Consider the following 20,408-nt stretch of genomic DNA (forward strand, 5'->3'; position numbering starts at 1 on the left):
AGCCACGAGACCCATGGCAATACATAGATTAATAGAAATGGGTTAATTTAAGATGCAAGAGCTAGCTAGCAAGAAGCCTGAGCCATAAGCCAAACAGTTTGTAAGTAATAATAAGCCTCTGAGTGATTATTTTATCAGCTGCCAACTACACCAGGGTGGGACACACGAAGACTTGCGGCTACAGGGAGGCAAGCTACTCAGGTTAGAACCTAGAGACATGAGGAGGTTGAGCCCTGCCCATGATGGGTGCACACGGCACAGTGTGTGTTCAGGAGGAAAACAGACGCAGAGTATCTCCAGAGACAAGGCAGGCGAGGTAAGAGGACCCGCAGGGTTAACAGGCACCAGTGAGAAGTGCCCTGACAGGTGCCTGAGTCTCCTTCCTGCTCTGGACCCTTCTGGAGTCTCAGGATCCTTTAGGACTCTGAGCAAATGTCACTTCTCATACACTGACTTCACGCTGTCCAATGGTGTCAGCCATTGGCCTCTCTTCCTGTCACAGCCGTTCTCAGGGGGCCACACTCCACACTGCACACTCGAAGAGCCCTTGGGGTGTGCTGACACATGAGCCCCCAGTTCTCACTCCTGGCCTGATCCCTGAGCTTCTGATTCCCTCATATCCAAACCCCATGCTCATTCCTGAATGAGCTAAGCTAGGCCCCTAGGCAGTTGGGAGGGGTCCAGGGACTGCCCTGTCACCAGATGCCCACACCCACTGCCCCTCCATGAACTCAGTAATTAGCCTGTGCATCTGCACCCACTTCTTTCTCTCTTCTTCATTTTTCATTCTTCTTCCATTTTTGTGCATGGGTGTTTTGCATGCATGTGTGCCTGCACCCCTTGTGTGTCTGGTAGCTGTAGAGGTCAGAAGATGGAATTGAATTCCCTGGAACTAGAGCTACAGCTGCTTATGACCTGTCATTGGGTCCTGGGAATTGAACCAGGGTCCTTTGGAAGTACAGCCAGTGCTCCTAACCATTCAACAATCTCTCCAGCCACCCAAGCATTACTTTGTTTGTTTTTCAAATCAAAGGTTCTCCATGTAGCCCTGGCTGTCCTGACACTCACTCTGTAGACCAGGATAGCCTGAAAATCAGACATCTGCCTGCCTCTGCCTCTGGAGTGCAGGGGTTAAATGTGTGTGCCACCACACCGGGCTTCCCATCATTTCTTGGTACCATCTGCCTCTCTGCTTTGGAGGTCCTGATCCTGCAGCTTCTACCTGGCCTGTTTGCCATGATGGTCTTTGGCCTCCCTGCTGTCTGATTGCCACGGCCACTCCAGACAGGCTCCTGCCGTGATCCTCGAGGCAGGAGGGGTCAGGCTCCTTAGCAGAGTCACCGAGGACCACCTCAGCCTCAGGACCCAAAACTCACAGCTTGAAACGTCAAGCTCTACCATTAATTCTGCCAGAGATCTTCAGCCCCTTTGTCCTCGAATGTGCCCAGCCGCTCTAAGGAGCCTCTTAAAAATCCCATCTGCCCTCCCTCCACATCTCGTGCACAGCAGGCTTCCTGTGACGCTGACCCTAACTGCATAACACTGCCTCTCTAGGCCACACACACACACACTCACACACTCACACACACTCTCTCTCACACACACACTCACACACTCACACACACACTCATAAATACACACACACACACACACACACACACACACACACACACCGGCCAACACGAGAACGGTGGAAGGCTGGCTACCCTGACTCACCCTCTGTGCTCAGACCATGAGGAGCCCAGTGTCAGCATGTCCATGTTACCTGTAAGTCACCCCTGTTTGCTGCCTTAAATAACAGCTTGATTCCTGACCCCAGGAGCCTAGAGCAGAGGGTGAGGCTGTGGGAAGACGGTCACCTCTGTGAAGACAGCCTGGCACTCCGGATGGGCCGTGCGCAGGTGGGCCTGCAGGAAGTCTGCAAAGGAGTCGTGCTGCTGGCGGTAGTAATACTCCTGTGTCAGCTGCCGCGCGGTGAACGAGCCCAGTGAGGAGCCACTCAGCCGGACCACAGCGTCTGGCGTTGCACAATCCAGCAGGATGAGCTTGGCCTCTTCAGACACCTTGCGGTACAGCTCCTCCGTCAGGTCCCTGGGGCCCTGCCTCTCCACAGCCTGCAGCACCACAGAGGCACAGGCATCAGAGTGGTAGCCGACGAAGACGTCTGCAGCACTGTACTTGTGTCTGGCAATGAACTGGTCAGCTTTCACATCCGCAAATTCACACGCCCACTGTTGCAGCTCACGCACAATGCCCTTCTGCCACTCCTCCAGCACGGTGTTGATGTCCAGGTAGTGCTTCTCCAGCCGGTTGATGAGGGGCACAGGGAACTGTTGGTACACCACATCTTTCTCTTCGATGACGATGAGGCGGAAGTCAGTGTGGACTCGGCATTTGACTCGATGGGTTCCTAGTCCAAGGTCCACATACTTCTGGCCTCCAAGGTAGACGTAGTACTGGTTCAGAGCGTCATACAGGCTCTCGTACAGGTTCTGCAGGTTCAGCAGCACCACCATCTTTCCTGTCTCCATGCAGACCTTCACCCGGTTGATGTTCCTGCAGATCTGGGTGTATTCCTGGTCCTGGGGAAAGCTGGAGCCGAAAATGATCTCAGGTTGCTGACCCTCACTAAAGAACAACTGCTGTAGGATCTGCAGGGCCACATAGTTCCTGGTCAGCACGAGCAAGTACCGGGACTCGGTGCTGTCCAGCCCCCTGCTGGACGCCTGCAGGCCACTGTAAATGTTCTGCTTGATCAGTTCCACGGTGCTGACTTCTTCCCTGTACCTGGCCTCGGGAAGACTGGCTGTAAAGATGTCCAGGGCCTGGATGTCGTCTTTCCCACTGAAGTTCCGAAGGACAGAGTGAGCGATGTCTCGCGGGGAAAGCCCCCGATTTGAAGCTTTGGCTTTGGCAAAGACCATCTTGATCAGGCTGTAATAGTCTCGAAGCCCAAAGAACTCCTTGTCCTGGGTCTGACACACTGTTTCATAGGCCTTGGCAAAGGGTGCAAAATACCCTCGGATTTGGTCCTGAACCAGCCTGTCCGAAGAGCAGATCCCCTCGGCACTCTCTATGAGCTCCTTCTCACTGGGGCTGCCACGTGACACAAAAATGCCCCGGTTCATCTTGGCAGGATCCAGAGCCCAGTTGGAAATGCCAACAAAGCCAACTTTTTTGTATGGGGCAGGATCGTCTTCAATGCACCCATCTTCCAGCAGAGGGTGCAGAGTCTTGAGGGGCATTTTGGGTGAGTCTTCTGCCAGCCCAACCTCGTCCAGCACCACCACAGAGACGTACTGCTGCAGGTCCTTGCCCTGCTGGAATCGAGCACACTGCTTGAAGGTGCCGATGATGCCTTGGGGGGTGGAGTGGGGGCTGCACTGGAACGACACCAGGTGGACCTGCTTCAGGCAGCGGAAGAGGTCAGAGAAGGCCGACGGCCCTTGCATGGCGTCTGCTACAATGATCTTGGCAAGGGATTTGGAGCTGCCGGGCTTCCCTACCAGGAAAAGGGGGATCTTAAGCTCAATGCAGATCACCATCATGAAGACATTCTCCTTCAAAGCCAGGTTCCGGGCTATGTTTGTCCGTATGGGTGCCCCCCTCAGAAAAAGATCCTGTGCGTGAGTGATCTCATCAAGGATGACCTTGCTGTCATTGTATGGTTCTGGAAGGCACTGGCCAATGGCTCTGCGGTAGGGTGCTTTCTCTTCTAAAGAGGCATGGTAACACACCCCAGTGGCCATTACCAGGGACCAGAGAACAGGCTTTCTCTCAAAAGTATGTTTGCCGTCGCTGGATTTGTGGAGAAAGTCATCCAGCATTTTCAAGAGCATCTCACTGTGGTCGTGAAACCATCTGAAAACTTTCACACAGCGCTCCACATCCCGGAGGCTGACGAAGCCACATTCATTCTCCCTCTTCCTCATGAAGCTCTGAGAGGCAGAGAGCACACGTGCAATCACACAAGCATCCGATTCATCTACCGTGACGGAGCCCACCAGTCTCTGCACGATCTGCTGGATGTAGAGCTCCTCAGCAGAGTCATTCAGCTGTCCAAAGTCCCACACCAAAGGAATGAGGCTTGGCGGCAGAGCGTGGACTCGATACACCAGCTGTCGAAGCGGGATGGAACCCAGCCTGTCTGCTGTCTCCTCTGCTCTCACCCTATATCCCAAACCTGCAGACTCCAGGCGGAGGATCATCTCCTGGGAGTGCTTCCGGTAAGGGTTGCAAGCAGCAATGATATGCAGGCCGGAATCCTCCTTTAGGCACTCACCATCCACTGTTCTATCACACAGGACCTCTTTGATACAGCTTACGGCTTCTGTTGTGTTGGCTTCGTCAAAGAACAAGATGGTATCCAACTTGTGTTGGACCTTATTGAAGAAGGCTGTGTGCTCAGCATCCTTGACTCTGGAGTAGATCATGGATGGAGTTGTTCCTCCATGGACCTTCACCAACTTCATAGTTTCTGCCTCAACACTACCACGCTTGAGGTCACTAAGGAATTTGATGAGCCTGGTTTTTCCACAGCCTGTCTCTCCCATGATGATAACTGGGATCCCACACCGAAACCGCATCTCAATGGCCAGGATCTTAAGGATATTGTCCGTTGTAAGTTCGTACGTTTCATCAGGGTCAATAGGCCTCTCAATCCCTAGAGCCAGGCAGAGACTTTCAATCTTCTCATGTCTGGGCAAGTGATCAAAGTTGATATTGAAGGGTACTCTCTGAAGTTTCAGCCCTTGAAACAGTTCTCCTGTCATGACATTCTTCTTGATGACTTTCCCATTCGAGGGATTGATGGCATCAACATAGCCATTGTTGTTGGGCTGCAAGTGAAAACCTATGAATGTCATGGTCATGTGGTCACCATTGAAGAAAACATATGGATGGGGCTCTGACTCCCATCTCTTTCGAAGAGAGAAGGGAGCTAGGTCTTCTTCAGCAATTCCGTCCAGGGTGACCAGGTGTTTACCTGGGCTTTGGTCCGAAGTGTGAAGACTCGGAGTGGCAAAATCTCTCGCCATTAAGATCATGAAGGTTACCACAAAGTTCTTGAAGCCCCTGAGGGTGTCTCCAGTAAAAGCTGAGTTGCAGAAGACAGAAGCCTCACAGTCCTTGAGCTGACAGTTCAGAAACCAAGCGAAGTTCCGAAGCTCGGCCCAGGAAGGGTTTACCACCCCACAGTAAATCAGGAAGTGCTGCAGGCACTCCTGGGGCGAGCCTTCCACAGAGCGTTCTTTGTACTGAAATGTGTCCAGGTTCTGGTTTTGGTGGAACCGTTTTAAATACTGGTAAGGTCTTTGGAAAGCTTCACTGTTGAACTCCATTGGGTCCATTCCAGGTTCTCTGTGGCTCCTCTCGGGAGTCAGCTCCATGTCTATCACTTCCTTCGGAGGACGACAGGTAACTTTGGGGAAGATATCAAGAAACTTGAATGGAGGTACACGTGCATTCTGCAAAGAGGAAACACATGATCACTGAACTTCTTAAACCCTGCCCCTGTGTTTTAAATCTCCAAGTCTACACTGTATTTTTAACTTGTCTCCACAGGCTGGCAACTTTTGCCTGCTGAGGTTTTAGAGAACTGAATTAGAAGACACATCCTTAACATGGAAGCATTTTCTATAACACAACTCTGGAACTTGTGTCTTCACAACGAACATACAACTGTGTGTAGGGGTGAGTGCCAAGCCTGTTTAAGTACTCGCGTCCAAGAGGAACACATCTTCTCTGTACTGGGGTTATAGAATTAATATGCCTTCCCAGTGAGAAGTCACTTCACACACTTGGACATTAAAGAAGGAGAAAGCCCCTTCCTATACACGTGTGTCTGGCTCTGGCTAATGCTCAAAGAGGAATCAGCCTCCAGTAGCAGACTTTACTAGCTTATTATATACACCTAAGCTTCCACACCCCACACACACTGTGGTCCTTTCATCTTCAAGTCCCAGTCCCAGGCTGTCCTTTGAACAATTTGAACAGAGAAGGGAGGCTGCGTGTCTGATCACTGGGGCAGAGGTGACATTGTCAGAATTATTTTTTACGTACACCAGTGCTGTTCCTTTGAATAGTTGTTACCCAGGGTCACCCTGCGCACCTGGCAGAATTAGGCTTTCCTGGTGAGAACACAGGGGACTTAGTGGTGGTTGTGACCCGGATGCGATGCCTGCTTGAGTTTATGATAAGGAGATGGAATTGAGGCCAGTTGTTAATCAGGGCTGTCCCCATTTGTTATGGGAGGTCAATCTCAGTGACTGAACATCTCAGCAACCCTACACTTTAGTTAGGGTGGAGAATTTCCTTTCCTACAGTTTCTACCAAGCATGGTTAGTACTCTATCTTCCGGTCACAATGGAGACAGAGCTTCTGTATCTAACTTCTACTTCATGTAACTTGATATTTCCTAAGCAAGTTTACCAGTAAATCCCTACAGCATCGATTTTACTTCAAGTTTATCCTGAACTACTGAGAGATGGCAGCTCTCAACAGAATCCATTTTGGCTGCAAGCCTGAGGTACAGCCTTGTCCCTCAGGACCACAGCATCTGTGTGCTGATGCTGAGGGAACACTGGTCTCAGTCAGGTGATTTCTCAGCCCCAGCTGACCAGCATAAATGGTCCAAGCAAAGCCAAGTGTACATGTTAGTGGTTCTGGTCTCTTGATATTCAGTCAATTCTTCGTACCCAGCTGACTGGAAACAAACATGACTCAGCCCCGAAGGAGGCCTCCCTTCCCTCTGCACTTCACAAGCCACGCCTCTACGTCCATGCTGCTCTCAGCATGCTAACCTTAAGTTCCCAGATAATCAACAGTGCTCTGAGCACCCAGTGGCTCAGAGTCCCAATGTCACCACAATTCTCTCCAAACACAGGGTCAGGTCTGTCACAGCAATAGCCCAGGAAACTGGTACCAATGTCTGGCCTAGTCAGTGTTTGTGTTGCTGTGATAAACACCATGACCAAAAGATACTTGAGGAGGAAAGAGCTTCTTTCATTTACAGCTTTTACTATACACTCCATTCCTGAGGGAAGTTAGGGCTCAAGAGAGGAAGATGGAGGCAGGAACTGAAGCAGAAGCCACGGAGGAACACTGCTTACTGGTTTGCTCTCCAGGGTTAGCTCAAGCTGCTTTCCTGTGTTGTCCAGAACCACAGGCCTCCAGGTCAGACGGCTACCCCGCCCCAACCATGGACTCCGCCCAGCTGAATCAGTCACTAATCAAGAAAATGCCACAAACGGGCCTAGAGGCAATCTTCACATTTTTGTTTTTGTTTTTGCTTCTCTGTTTAGCTCTGGCTGGCCTTGAGCTCACTGAGATCCACCTGCCCCTTCCTCACAAATGCTGGGATTAAAGGCTTCTGCCACCACTGCCCAGCCTGATCACCACCCAGCGACTTTACGGGCCATCTCCTGAGGGAACTTCTCCATTGTGGTTCCCCTTCTCAGATAACAGGTTTCTACCAGGACGACAGAAACAAACCAGGACAAGGTGTGCTCCACAAGTCCTTCTGTCGTCTGTCTCCATACGCACCAGTTTAGAAGGCCTCTTTGGCTGTACTGAGGGCTCTTGTGAGATTTCAACAACATATAAATGGCGCGGGTTCCGAAGCCACATTTCCCCGTTTACATCCATTAGGTACTGCAGAATGAGGAGTTTGAAAAGAAAGACAGGAATCCCAGTCTGTACCTACAGAAGGAGACACAGGTTTGTGAGTGTGTAGGATGGCAGCCATCACTCACACTCTGAGGACTGGCTTGTTTACCCCTTGACAGGATGCAGTTGACCAGGAAGGCGTGAGGAGGGAGGAGGCAGTCAGGCCATGGGAACCTGTCTTCCTCGAGGTCATTGGGTAGTGATGCCAGGACACTTACTGAAGTGCTCACATCAATGTGGAACATCATAGGCGTCTTCTGATAGTTCCTCTTCAAGAACGGCAGGAGGGAGATCAGGACTTGGTTCTCATCTACGTGAGGGTCTGTCAATCTAATAATTTTTAAAGGCACCTTTTCATCCGCGAGCTTCATTTTCAGGTTTTCGTGCAATCTGTTCACATAGAGTGACTTTCCTGCAATATGAACATAGACATTAGACCCAAATCTACAGACAGAGAGTAAGACAATAGAGATGCCATAGAAGTTACTCTTTGTTTAATTCAGACAGATGCAATGGACCATCACTGCCTATTGGCTTCATGTCCTTCGAATCCCTGGGTTCCCTGTCTACCACCCACTGACCAACGTTGCCTCTCCTTGCTACTGGTGGTGCGCCTAAGTCAGGAAGGCAGGAGCAGGTGTGTGGAGGACAAACTCTCTCCTACCTAAGAGTGTGGTTCATGGAAGAGGGGACAGGATGGAAGGAAACAGACAGCAACCAAAGAATCGTCTGTTTTTTCTCAGCCACAACCAACATAGACAGCAGAGGTCGGGAGTTTACGAGGAAGTCAAACTTCAGAACATCTCCAGAGGGGAGGGAACGGGGCTCTCGGGAACTGCCCAGTTTCCAAAACTAGGCGAGAAAGGGTACTGGTCTACAGCTAAAGAGGAGCCAGACCCCTGAAGAAGGGCTTCATCTGAGTCTCCCCTGCTGGAGGAGGAAGCATCATTGGGCAGGGTTTGGTAAAGGGGACCTCTCTACCCCCAGGTACTTTCATTACCAACACCAGCTCTTTCAGAGGTCACGATCCCAACACACATCCTGTCTCTGAATACAGTCGCCGCTGACAGGGTCTGCTCTGGGACCTGATAATGGTTCTCCAGGTAGGCCTGGATGTCCGGCAGTGGGGCCTGGGGAACCAGGGGGACTTTGTGCTGGCTGAAGGTGGAGGGGAGGTAGCAGTGCTCCCGGGCAGCATCACAGACTATCACCAACTGGTAGTCTTCACGGTGGCACTGTGTGCACAGGTCCCGGAAAAGCTCCTCTGCCCGGCAGCCCACTTCATAACTCAGCTGGTCTGCGAACAGCAAGCTGTAGACCTTGTCTTCCTGGGAGCCCAGTGTGAGGCAGCGTCTCAGGAGCAGTTCCACCTCCTCCACTGTGGTCCCCGGGGTGCAGAGCAACACCTCATCGAAGGTTGGCAGAGGCTGCCTGGGGGCCTGCATATAGATGGCCAGTGCGGCCAGCAACACCTCAGAGTGACCACACAACACCAGGTTAGGCTGGCCAACCTGCAGGCCTTTGGGGAGTGGTCGCTTCACAGGACAGTCCGCCAGTGTGGCCAGCTGAGCCAGGTAGCTGCCCAGGGCATCCAGGTCCAGGCAGTCGGGCAGGAAGGCACTCATGCACACTATGGATTGTTCCATGATAACCCGAAGTTTGCCCATTAAGCTGGACTCAGAAAGTAGCTGCCGAGACAGATTTTCCACAGCCTCCCTCCGGCGGTGTCTGGCACCATTGCTTTCACAGGACCCGGTGACTTCTGAGATGTCACGTACAGTGCAGTTGTTTTTGATGAAGGACAGCATCATGAGGGCAGCTTCGCTGGGTCTGGGTTTCCCGAGCTCACTGCTCAGATAGACCAGCTGCTCAGCTGTGTAGAAGTTGAGGTAAAAGTGTTTGGCTCTCTTCTGAGTGACTACCGCTTTCCAGTGGTCTAGGAAGTCCTCCATCTGCCTGCAGAGGGCTCCCAGGAGCTCGATGATATCACCACTCTCTTTCAACTGGTTCACCAGCTCCAAGCCAAAGTCCATGAGGATGGAGATGCCCTGCCTGGGGCAACAGTAGATCTCAGCAGTCCAAGTCCTGAAGAGCATGTTGCCTGCACAGTGCAGGTTTATGAAGGCATGCACAAGCCGCTGCATGCTGCTGAAGACCTGGGGGAATGGGAGCCATGAGGCCAAGGGAAGACACAGGGACCTACACATGCTGACCCGCTTTCCAGCTCCAAGATCTTAGACTCCTGTCACTGACTCATTGGAGCACACTCACAGAAATCTACCTAATAGTCATTATACAACAGCTATTCCTTCCATAGTTAAAGAGTAAGCTAATGAGAGGCCTCCCTTCTTTTTTTCTTTTTATTTTTTTTGAGACAGGGTCTCACTATGTAGCTCTGACTATCCTTGAGTTCCCTGTGGAACCAGACTGGACTGATCCCCCTGCCTCTGCCTCCTGAGTGCTAGGATTAAAGGTGTGTGCCACCATGTCCAGGGAAAGAAAAAAGATGTCAATATAAAGACTATGCACACGTGTGTGTGTGTGTGTGTCTGTGTCTGTGTGTGTGTGTGTGTGTGTGTGTGTGTGTGTGTGTGTGTGTGTGTAAAAGCAGGGTCTCCTGTTACCAGGCTTTCCTCAACAGGAACGTAATACATACTTGCCAGTTTTTAGAGGCAGCAAAGTGACTGTTTCTAAGAATACCTAGTGGTCATCTCTTCTCCACAGCTGGTGACAGTTCCTGCTGAGGCTCTTGGGGAGGACCTGCTGCTCTCAGGTCTGTCCTATTTCAGATACTTCTCTGGGGTTGTGGTTTGGGGTGCCATGCACCCTTCAGACCCATTAGCATCACCCTTTAGGTATCAGAGAAAAGCTCTGGGTCAACCAAAAGCCAACGCAGACCCTCTCCACAACTCAGTAAGGAAAGTGGCTTGGCCCAGCTTGAGGCCAGAGTGGCCCTGTGGGGAGGAGCACAAACCCAAATGCTCACCTCAGAAAACTTCTCCACTTCCACATTGCTGCTGTGGTCTTTCTTGCCAGACATTAGCATAAGCTTATTTAAAAGTTCCTTCAGCTCTTCTGTGGAGTAGGTGCGGACCCCCTCTCGGGCACCATGGTCGTCAGGGAGAAGAAGGTGTAGAACAGTGTCTGGGGAAATCTGGGAGGCAATGCACACTGGAAAGTTAGTTTCTGGTGCAGAGTCCCATGACTTTATAGCAAGACCTCAGGGCCATGCAAAACTGCACCAGGACTTTGGGAGACTCACCTTCTGACCACCTTTGGGTGCCTCAATAACATAGATGCCTCTGTTGTTGATAGCTGTGGCCAGGGACAGAGATGAGAGCTCCACAGATCCATGGCTTTCCTTCACTGTCTTCAGCCACTCCAAATTTCGGGCAGAATCTTGCTATTGGGACAGAAGCAGGAAGCAGGCTGGAGTGAGCAGCCATTTTCCATTGCCACCCTCCACCTCTGCTCTTGCTGGGGTACAGCTGCCCCACACCCCTCCCCCAGCACTCATGCTGTGTCTCTGTGCTCTGTCTCGTTCCTTGGGGTCCTGTCACTCAGCATATTTTCAGTCATGCTTCTACTGCTTTCCGTGAAGCCCTAGCTGGCAGGCGTAGTGGAATTGGATTTATTTGTTGTGAGTGGGGAATAGCCACACACCCACTGCAAAGAGCTTACCACCCCCACAGTGAGATATCAGAAAGAGTGGCGTGGAGCCCTAGTCTGGTTTTGTTTTGTTTTGTTTTGTTTTGTTTTTTAAAATTTCTTATTTGGAGCCAGGCTTGGTGCGTACACCTTTAATCCCAGCACTTGGGAGGAAGAGGCAGGCAGATCTCTGTGAGTTAGACGCCAGCCTGGTCTCAAAGATCCACCTGCCTCTGCCACCTGAGTTCTGGGATTAAAGGTGTGAATCACACCTGACTTGGTTTTTAAAATTTTACTTTATTTTGTGTGTATAAGTATTTGCCTCATGTATGTATATGTACAGTGTGAGTGCCTGGTGCCATGAGAGGCCAGATGAGGGTGCTGTACCCCTGGAATAGAGCAATGGAAGGTTGGGAGCCACTGTGTAGGTGCTGGGAACCAAATCTGGGGCCTCTGCTAAGTCAGCAAGTATGCTTAACTGCTGAGCCATGCCGATTTCAGGGTTCTGAGGAGACCAGAGTAAGGAAAACATGCATTACAGCTGTCATTTGGATGTGGGCTTTTCACAGAAAGTTTGCAAACTTCCCTCTGTATGCATTCCACTTCCTCTTCAGTCCTGAGGCCACGCCAGTCTCTCAATTTGATGGAGAGTGAGGAAAGTAAAATCAGACCCCAGTACGGAGGTTTGTGTCTGTGATGAGCGTGTGTGCACTAGTACACTGTTGTGTGCAGGTGCGTGTGCATGTCTACAGACACGGTCATGGAGGCCAGAGGACAATCTCAGTGGTTCTTCCTCAAGTGCTAATCATGGGAAATGCTCAAAGTAATAGAACAAAATGAGAATGACCATTTAGAGAAACCCACAGGCAAGATTTCACAATGTTTTCTTCTATGCTTCATGTGGCAGAGACCCTCTGTTTCCACAATGACATTTTGTCTATGCCTTCCCGACTCAAGACAGAGAAGACATCTGTCTTGGGGTCTGTCATGAATCAGTAACATCAGTGGCAGCCTTGCCCTTGGGGTCACTGTTAGTCAGCTATTACACTTAATAGCCTTGGATCCTGAGTAGACTCACCAGCTTACTGGGCAGGTCCTGGTCATTGTCCAGGGCCCTCCACAGTTCCTGCAGATGATGCATGAACTCACAGAAATCTGCACCCGAGTCCATCTTGTACAGCAGGGAAGCATAACCCTGCACGGCATCATGGAAACAGGCCACCCGGTCCACATCGATGTCGTTCTCCCCCGCCGAGATGGAGGCCAGGTCCACAAACACCTTGAGTTCATTGATGTCTTGAGAGGAGCAGAGGGGAGGTCAGCACATGGCCATGCTGAATTTGGGGCAGTAATCCTAAGTGAAGCTATAATCGGACACCAAGCTAATGTCTTGGTTTGACCCGCTCCCTGTTTTTGCTAAGAATGTGAAAATATCATCTATTGACTGATATCTAACCTCTATCAGACAACAGTGTTCCAGGCATCATACTAGGCTTGCTGTGTACCTTATAGCCTTGAATCTACCACACAACATCACTTAAACTACCTAAACATGGAGACCTAGGCTCAGCTAGAAGAATATGTGGACAGTGAGAAAACTGAGATAGCTCTCCACAGGCTTCTGACCACTCAACAGATATGCATGGAAAACCTTCATGGGGAGTTACAGACCACCCCTCTGGGAAAGTATCCTGTGGAAGAAAAGGTTAAATGGGGAGGGGAATTCACAATCATCTGAAATTCCAGCTCCAGGGGATCTAACAACTAGGTACCATGGATGTGAGGGTGCACAGATACACATGGAGGAAAAACACCCATACACAAAAAATAAAAATAAAATTATTTAAATAAAACAATAAAAAGACACTGGGTAGTGGTGGTGTATGCCTTTAATCCCTGCACTTGGGAGGCAGAGGCAGGCAGATCTCTGTGAGTTCCGGGCCAGCCACGTCTACAGAGCGAATTCCAGGACAGCTAGAACTGTTATATAGAGAAACCTAGTCTCAGAAAACCAATAAATAAATAAATTAAAATAAAAAAACTGGCCATATGGCTCTATGGTTAAGAGCAATTGTTGGCCTTACAGGGTATCTAGGTTCCATTCCCAGCACCCACGTGGTGGCTTTCAACCAATTGTCATCTTAGTTCCAGGGGATCTGACACCCTCTTTAGGCCTACACAAGTACCAGACACATACGCGGCACACATACATACATGAAGATAAAACACTATTAACATGCAAAACAATAAAATAAAATAAAAAGTCTATAAAGGAGGCTGGGTTTGTACAAAATGACCTTCAGCTCTTCACAGCAAGCAACCTTAGTATACAGGGAGCAGCAAAGGAAAAGTTTCTACACATAACCTGAGAGACGACATTGGAACAAAATAACCCCCAGTGAATGAGACAGACTCTGCCCCTTTGCCTCAAGAAGGCAAGGAGAAACTTTCCTGGCCTTAGTACAACCTCAAGTACCAGAACCTCACAGAGGACCATCTGGCGCCACCTGCAGGACCCAGGCAAGCCTAAGGGGCTGGCCATACCTTCCAGGGCCTCATGCAGCCAGCCTACAAGCTCCCCCTGCCTGGAGAGTTCCTCTAGGCAGCGGTGGCGGGGCTCACTGATGTCTTGGAGCAGTTTCTTGGCCTGGATGAACTCTGGGCTGATCTGCTTCAGTTTCTCATGAAGAAAGCTCTCAAAGGAATCCGCCTGGAAGATGAAGTTCAGTATGTAGTGGCACTAGTTAGCCAAGCCTAGTCTTCAGGCAGCCACCACCCACAGCAAGGGCAAGGCTCACTTAATGGAGGACAATCCTCCACTGTTCGTCCACCTCCTGCCCTCCCTACACCTCCCACTCCACACCAAAGCTTACATGGTCTCTGAAATCTGTCCCTCCCCATAGCACTACCAGATCTCTCTCTGTGTATATATATTTTTCTATTTTACTGGTCAAGGAATATGATGGCACATACCTCTTATTTCAGCACTTAGATGTTACAGGAATTATATGATAGGATAAAAGGGTAGGTTATTAAATTGACATTCAAATTAAAAAGGCAAATATCAGTTTTAAATAATTCACATTGGTATGGAATCTTGTATATTGATATAGAATAACATTACTTTTGTTATACTGTATATATGTTTCTATTTCTGTTTAGGATGTTTTTGTATATTGATACAAATTTAAGGTTATTTTTGTTATACTGTATATATGTTTCTACTTCTGTTTAAAATATTTTTGTGTATTGTTACAAATTTAAGATCATTGTCCTGATACTATACTATATTTTTGCTTAAGGTATTACCTATACAGCTCATACCTATACAGCTTGTTTATTTATGCAATGTAAAGTTTAAAAAGCTACATAGGATAATAAAGCTACATAGGATAATAAAGAATTACAGGTTAATAGTCACCTACATTTATCAAACTTATAGTCATGTTAGTTAGGTTTTCTAGGTATACAGAGATATGTTTCAAATAGATAGGTGATCTTCAAACATTTAAAGACCTACAGAATATGGCATTTAAAATGTTTTAATAACTTAGACTTTTCTTGACACAAGACAAGTCTGCTCCTGGTTGCAATGATTTACTTCTAAAGAGGATGATGGACACTGAAGACACTCCATATAGAGTTTGCTTTCTTTGTGGCACAGGTTGGCCTATAGGACAAGAAACTGCCCTTGCCTCCACTGCTGACAATAAGTACACTGTCCAATATGGACAAGCAGGAAACAAAGAAAAATGATTGCCAAACTTCGACAAGACAGGGTTGGACAGTCCTTCAAAATTTCCTGCTTCTGAAAAAGCTCTGTCAGATATTCTAGGCCTGTAGGCCAAAGATGGATGTCCCAATATTGCAGAAGAACCTTGGGTGACTGTCCAGGTAGCCAGCTGTTTCTGTCATTTCTTACTTTTTTTTTTTTTTTTTTTTTTTTTTGGAAGTCGTTTGTTTGAATTTCCTGCTTACTCAGGTCATACTATTTTCCTTCTCAGGTCTTTGATAGGGTTAAAGACTAGACAGTTATAGTTACAGTTCTCCTGAATCTTAGCAAAGGACATATTAGGTACAAAACTTTAGACTATTCAGGAGAGGATGGCTATTGGAATAATCTCTCTATAATTTGCCAATTGCTTACATGCTGGATATTTAGAATGCATTTCTTTCTTAATAATTGTTCTTTTTTTTTCTGAGACAGGGTTTCTATGTGTAGTTTTGGTACCTGTCCTGGATCTCGCTCTGTAGACCAGGCTGGCCTCAAACTCACAGAGATCTGCCTGGCTCTGCCTCACCAGTTCTGGGATTAAAGGCATGCACCACCACTGCACGGCTAATAATTGTTCTTGTTATATGTAGTTTTATTTTTGTTAAGGTTATTACCTTTCCTTTATTCTGGACAATACTTGATGATAATTCTTATTGTATATATTTTAATTATGTTAGGGTTAGGATCTTTCCTTCTTAATTAGACAAAAAGGGGGAAATGTTACAAGCATTCTGTTGTAAGTCCACTAGCCAATAGAAAGGAGCCTTTTGGTTCAAGAGAAGGGATTTTCATTGGAAATGGAGATGACTGAAAGAAAAGGTGGGCTGGGGAATGCACCAGCCTTTTGGAAGGAGGAATAAGCAATGAGTGACAGAGCAGAGGGGCTGGTGACTTGGCTGAGATTCCCCATTCTGTCTTGTGATAATTGGGCATGGATTATACTTGATAATGAATGGTAAAATAATCATTTGACTTCCATTAGCACTTGGAGGCAGAGGCAAGTGAATCTCTGTGAGTTCAAGGCCAGCCTGGTCTACAGAGCAACAGCCAGGACACAGAGAAACCCTGTATCAAAATGGAAACAAAAGACTTCCCATCTTAACTGCCAGGGGTCATGGGTCACTTGCTGCTGCCTAGACCTGCAATGGCCTCTGGGACAGGTGGCCTTCCTTCATTCTGAGATCAGAGCCATTATTAAAGAACATGGCAAAAGAGGTCATGAATTTGAAAGACAGCAAGAAGTACACAGGAGAGTTTGAAAAGGGGAGAAATGAGTAATAATAATCTCAAAAATTAAAAAAATTAAAAAAAAGAATGTGGCCTCCTCTTCTTGAATTGCTGATCCCCTGATGGATGGATGGCCTGAAACTCACTGGCTCAGGAGCTAGCATTACTCAAGAAGAAAGCTTTGCTGTCCATCTTCTTCCCATCCCCCACACCATCCAGCTGCTTCATCAACACCCATAACCCCCCAAGTCAGAAGCCCCTGAGCTCTCAAGAACACTCAGGTTGGCAGTAGTGGGTAGCCATTCCAGCTTTGATCTGGAAGTTCCAACGCCCATTGAGGCTTCAGCAACTGTCATGCCTACAAGGCAGGGCGGAGGGAGGCACCTAGAGACCTGAGATCCAGATGGGCAAGCGCACTCTCTGTTCCTGGACCCTGAACGGTGGAGGTGGACCAAGCAGAGCTCCAGAGAACACCGCTGGATTGTGATACACCTTCCCCAGACCCCGCGACCTACCTATCCCTTCATTTGTAAGTTACCCACTAAATAAATCTTCCTTTTAACTACGTGGAGTGGCCTTAATAATTTCACCAATAGTTGGCCCTCACCCCTCAGGAGAGCCAGCAAACCACTTACAAAGTTTAACAACGTGTCAAGAACACTGAAGTCACCAGTCACGCCCAAAGTGCTTCGGACCTGAAAGATGACCTTGGCAGAGCTGACGGCCTGGTGCAGGCTATGGTATTCTTTGATCTGCCCAACACGCTCTGAGATCCAACCTTTTTGGTCCTGGGGGTCCACGGTGCACATGGACTTTAGGTCAACAGTCAGTTCATCATATTTATCTACAAAGTCTCTGAAGATGTCATCAACTTCAGCAAAGGTGATCTCTCCGGACTTCACGTTCTCATAGAGCCTGTGGAATTTCTCATAGCAGGGGTAGTACAGGCATTCACAGGCGTCTGGGAGCAAAAGCTCTGACTCTCTGTGGTCCTGATTCAGAGTACTCAGCGACTCTGCCATCTCTTGCCAGAAAACTTGGAAGATGTGGCTGTCTTTTAGGGAGTCTAGCTTGCTTGCAATTTCTCGGATCTCAGGGTTCGGGAAGTAATGTGTCTTCCTTTTGGGGGATGAGGAGCCAGGTAGCTTTATCACGACTTCATTGAGTTTCTTATTGCTGAGGTCTTGAGAGTGTATTGCTTCAATATTTCCAAACTCCACTGTGGAAACCAGAATGCAAGGTTGGGTGTTAAACCTCTTTTCTTGTATTTCATACCCCCTTTCCCTTAATATTTTTGAGATGGGGTTTCTCTGTGTACTCCTGGCTGTCCTAGAACTCGTTTTATAGACCAGCCACCTCTGCCTCTCTTACTGGGTTAAAGACATGTGCCACCACTGCCTGGCATCACTTCTCTTTCTTAGTGAGGGTAAGAAGATCTGAACATGTAGCCGGGCTAGCCTTCAACTAATCATCCTCCTGCCTCAACCTCCTAATAGCTGGGATTGTGGATCTGTACCCTCAGGGGCAGGACTAGAGTTCTTTCCTCGGCCCTGGGGACAGAACCTACTGCCCTGCAGCATTGGACAAGTGCTGTGACCGCTGGGCCCGTCCTTCTACAGTCTCTTCTCTAAGAAAACTTAGTACTAACATTGGGGTTATTTTCTCCATAAAACACACATCTTTCCTCCCCCCCACCCTGGTTTTGTTTGTCAGTTTTCACAAGAAGGAAAACATTGTAAACTCCGGGTACGAGGTCAGTTGGGAAACATACACCTATGTCTCATTCCCATCTAAAGCCCACACTAATTTTAAAACAGAAATTGTATCTTTAAGGTCAGAAACTGACCAGAGGCAGATGGATCTCTGTGAGTCTGGGGGTAGCCTGATCTACAGAGCATCCAGTGAGGGCAAGCATGTCACACGCAAAGAAGCAGTAACCAGGACGGCCCCAGGCTTCCCAGCAGCACCAGAGAGATGGCCAGGAGTGACACTTGGTTCCTAGGCCGTGCGTGACTCACAACCTTCCCTCTGTTCCCAGACGAGCAATGCACGAGAACTGGGCAGACGTGCATCCACTCAGACGGTGAGCTCCTCCGCCTCCATCTCAGGAAGGTAGTAGCTAAGCTGTGAGTGCCAAATACCGAGTCAGAGCAAGAGGACGGCGACATCGATGGGAACACACTTAGGAGGAGGCACAGATGGACCAGCAGGGTGAAGAGCAAGCCCAGGGCTCCCTCACCCATCTAGTGATGATGAGGATGAGTGTGGGAGCCCGTTCTCAAGTTCCTCGTGGCTTTACCCAGCAGGTCCACATGGAGGATGATTAGGACCACAGGTCTGAGTGCAGGTGTCTGAGATGCTCTGCACTTGCCTGTGCTGGGGGAGGAGGTCTTTTGCTCCACCCCTTGGCATCTCTATAAAAACCCTGGGCCAGAGACAGTCGGGGCCCGTTGGAATAGGTTCCAGGCCCTCTCGAGGCTATCCTTTATTTTCTATCTGTTTATCTCTGCGATATTCTCCGCAATAAATCCTTCTATCTAATATTTCCTGCTGATTGCACTCAAGAAAACTCTGGGGAACTGTGGGGGTGGTGGTTAAATGCCCCACAGAATGGCGCCTGAACAGGGACTAAAGAAAAAAGAAAAAAGGGACTAAAGAAAAAAAGGGGAAACAAAAAAAGGGGGGACTAAAGACAAATGAACAGGGACTAAAGACAAAGTAATAGGGACTAAATATAAAGGAAAATAATAGTTTTATTACAGAGTTTTTGGTGAAAGTGCAGTCAGCCAGCCCTGCCAATGGAAAGGCATGCCGGTGTTATGGAAAAAATGTATTTTTTCTGGGAGGCAGGGGTTTTATCCTCAAGAGAAAAGGAAAGCGGACTGGAAGGATGTCCGATGCTGCAGCGAAATTCTCTTCTGTCAAAATTTTCTATCTTCTATCCCTTTCTCAGTTTCTATCTGTGAAAAATAAGTATAAGGTATAGGGTAGTAATATAGTGTAGGAAAAACTTAGAAGTGTAAGATTGTGTAGGAAAAAATAAGTAAGGCAACTAGACAGAAAAACTCTTCAATTTTCTAACTTTGGGGGCTATGAAAGCAAACAGGGGGAAAATTTTTCTTTGGGCTTTATGGGTAGTAAAAAAAGCTCTTCTCTGAGCTTATGGGGAAGAAAAAGTTTCCTATGGAAGCTTTTGACCAGGGGACAGCTGAAATGCTAAGTCCAAGTGGCAGGAGAAAGTGATTTCTCCCTGAGGCAAAAATGGGGGTGTAAGAAGTCAAAGTTTAAAGTTGGGAAGTTTTGGGAAAAGTTGGTCTTTCTCTCTTGGGGAAAAAAAAAATCTTTCTCTTAAACTAAAAGCTTTTCTTGGAAAATTTGGGGGGAAAATCTCTCTATAAAGCCTTAATCTTTCTCAAAAGCTCTTAAACTTAAAAACTAAAGCCTTTAACTTTCTCAGAAGGACAAAAATTAGAATCACCTGAAGATTTTAGTATGGGGACCACCTGTGATTAGCTCTAAGGGAAAACAACAAACCTCTTAAGACAGTTCTGTTTCAAGCTTTAAAATTCATCCCTGCAATGCAGGAGGCAGGAACAAATTTCTAAAAACCTCTTCTAAGCTCTGTCTCTTCAAGCTAGTAAAAGACAGTGGGTCAGAGTACCCTGAGGGAAACGCTTGGGAGAGTGTGGGTGAAGAACTACAGAGAGCCCAAAAGGGCAGGAAACTTTGCCTGAGAAAAGCAAAAAAGCCAAGCTTTTCAGTTACAGCAGCTGAGGCATCCAGGGTTTTGTCTGAGCTTTTCAGAATGAAAAGGTGCTCCTAATGTCTTAATGCAAAACAAAGATCCCCTGAAGCAATGCAAACTCCGTTAGCATTGTATCCTCACTTCTGACCCAAAACCCAGAGGCAACTGGCCAGCATCTCTGAGTTGGAGTACATTTCGGGGATACTAGGGTTCCTGCAGTTGTAAACTTCCTGAAGCACAGAGCTAGGACAGGAAGGTGCAGGACCCAGGGGAAGATTGCTAGTGAACAAACAAAGCTAAAGCCGGTGGGAACAGCACAGTTGTGCGATTTCCTACAAGTCCCGGGTT

The 20,408-nt window shown here is 48.2% G+C and overlaps 1 protein-coding gene across 1 annotated transcript in view; it reads right to left on the reverse strand.

Moving 5' to 3' along the window:
- The window catches only part of LOC102904687 (E3 ubiquitin-protein ligase RNF213), a 111,407-nt gene that overhangs the window by 46,694 nt on the left and 44,305 nt on the right, over nt 1–20,408 (reverse strand). The window contains exons 18-26 of the mRNA XM_076543878.1: nt 16,951–17,534; nt 13,858–14,023; nt 12,392–12,609; nt 10,928–11,068; nt 10,652–10,819; nt 8,666–9,821; nt 7,884–8,077; nt 7,543–7,698; nt 1,860–5,465 (exon numbers count right to left, since the gene is read on the reverse strand). Coding sequence (XP_076399993.1) covers nt 1,860–5,465; nt 7,543–7,698; nt 7,884–8,077; nt 8,666–9,821; nt 10,652–10,819; nt 10,928–11,068; nt 12,392–12,609; nt 13,858–14,023; nt 16,951–17,534 — 6,389 coding nt within the window. The remainder of the gene's footprint in view (nt 1–1,859; nt 5,466–7,542; nt 7,699–7,883; nt 8,078–8,665; nt 9,822–10,651; nt 10,820–10,927; nt 11,069–12,391; nt 12,610–13,857; nt 14,024–16,950; nt 17,535–20,408) is intronic.

The sequence above is a fragment of the Peromyscus maniculatus genome, chromosome 8 (assembly GCF_049852395.1).
Source record: "Peromyscus maniculatus bairdii isolate BWxNUB_F1_BW_parent chromosome 8, HU_Pman_BW_mat_3.1, whole genome shotgun sequence".
Taxonomy (NCBI): Eukaryota; Metazoa; Chordata; class Mammalia; order Rodentia; family Cricetidae; genus Peromyscus; species Peromyscus maniculatus.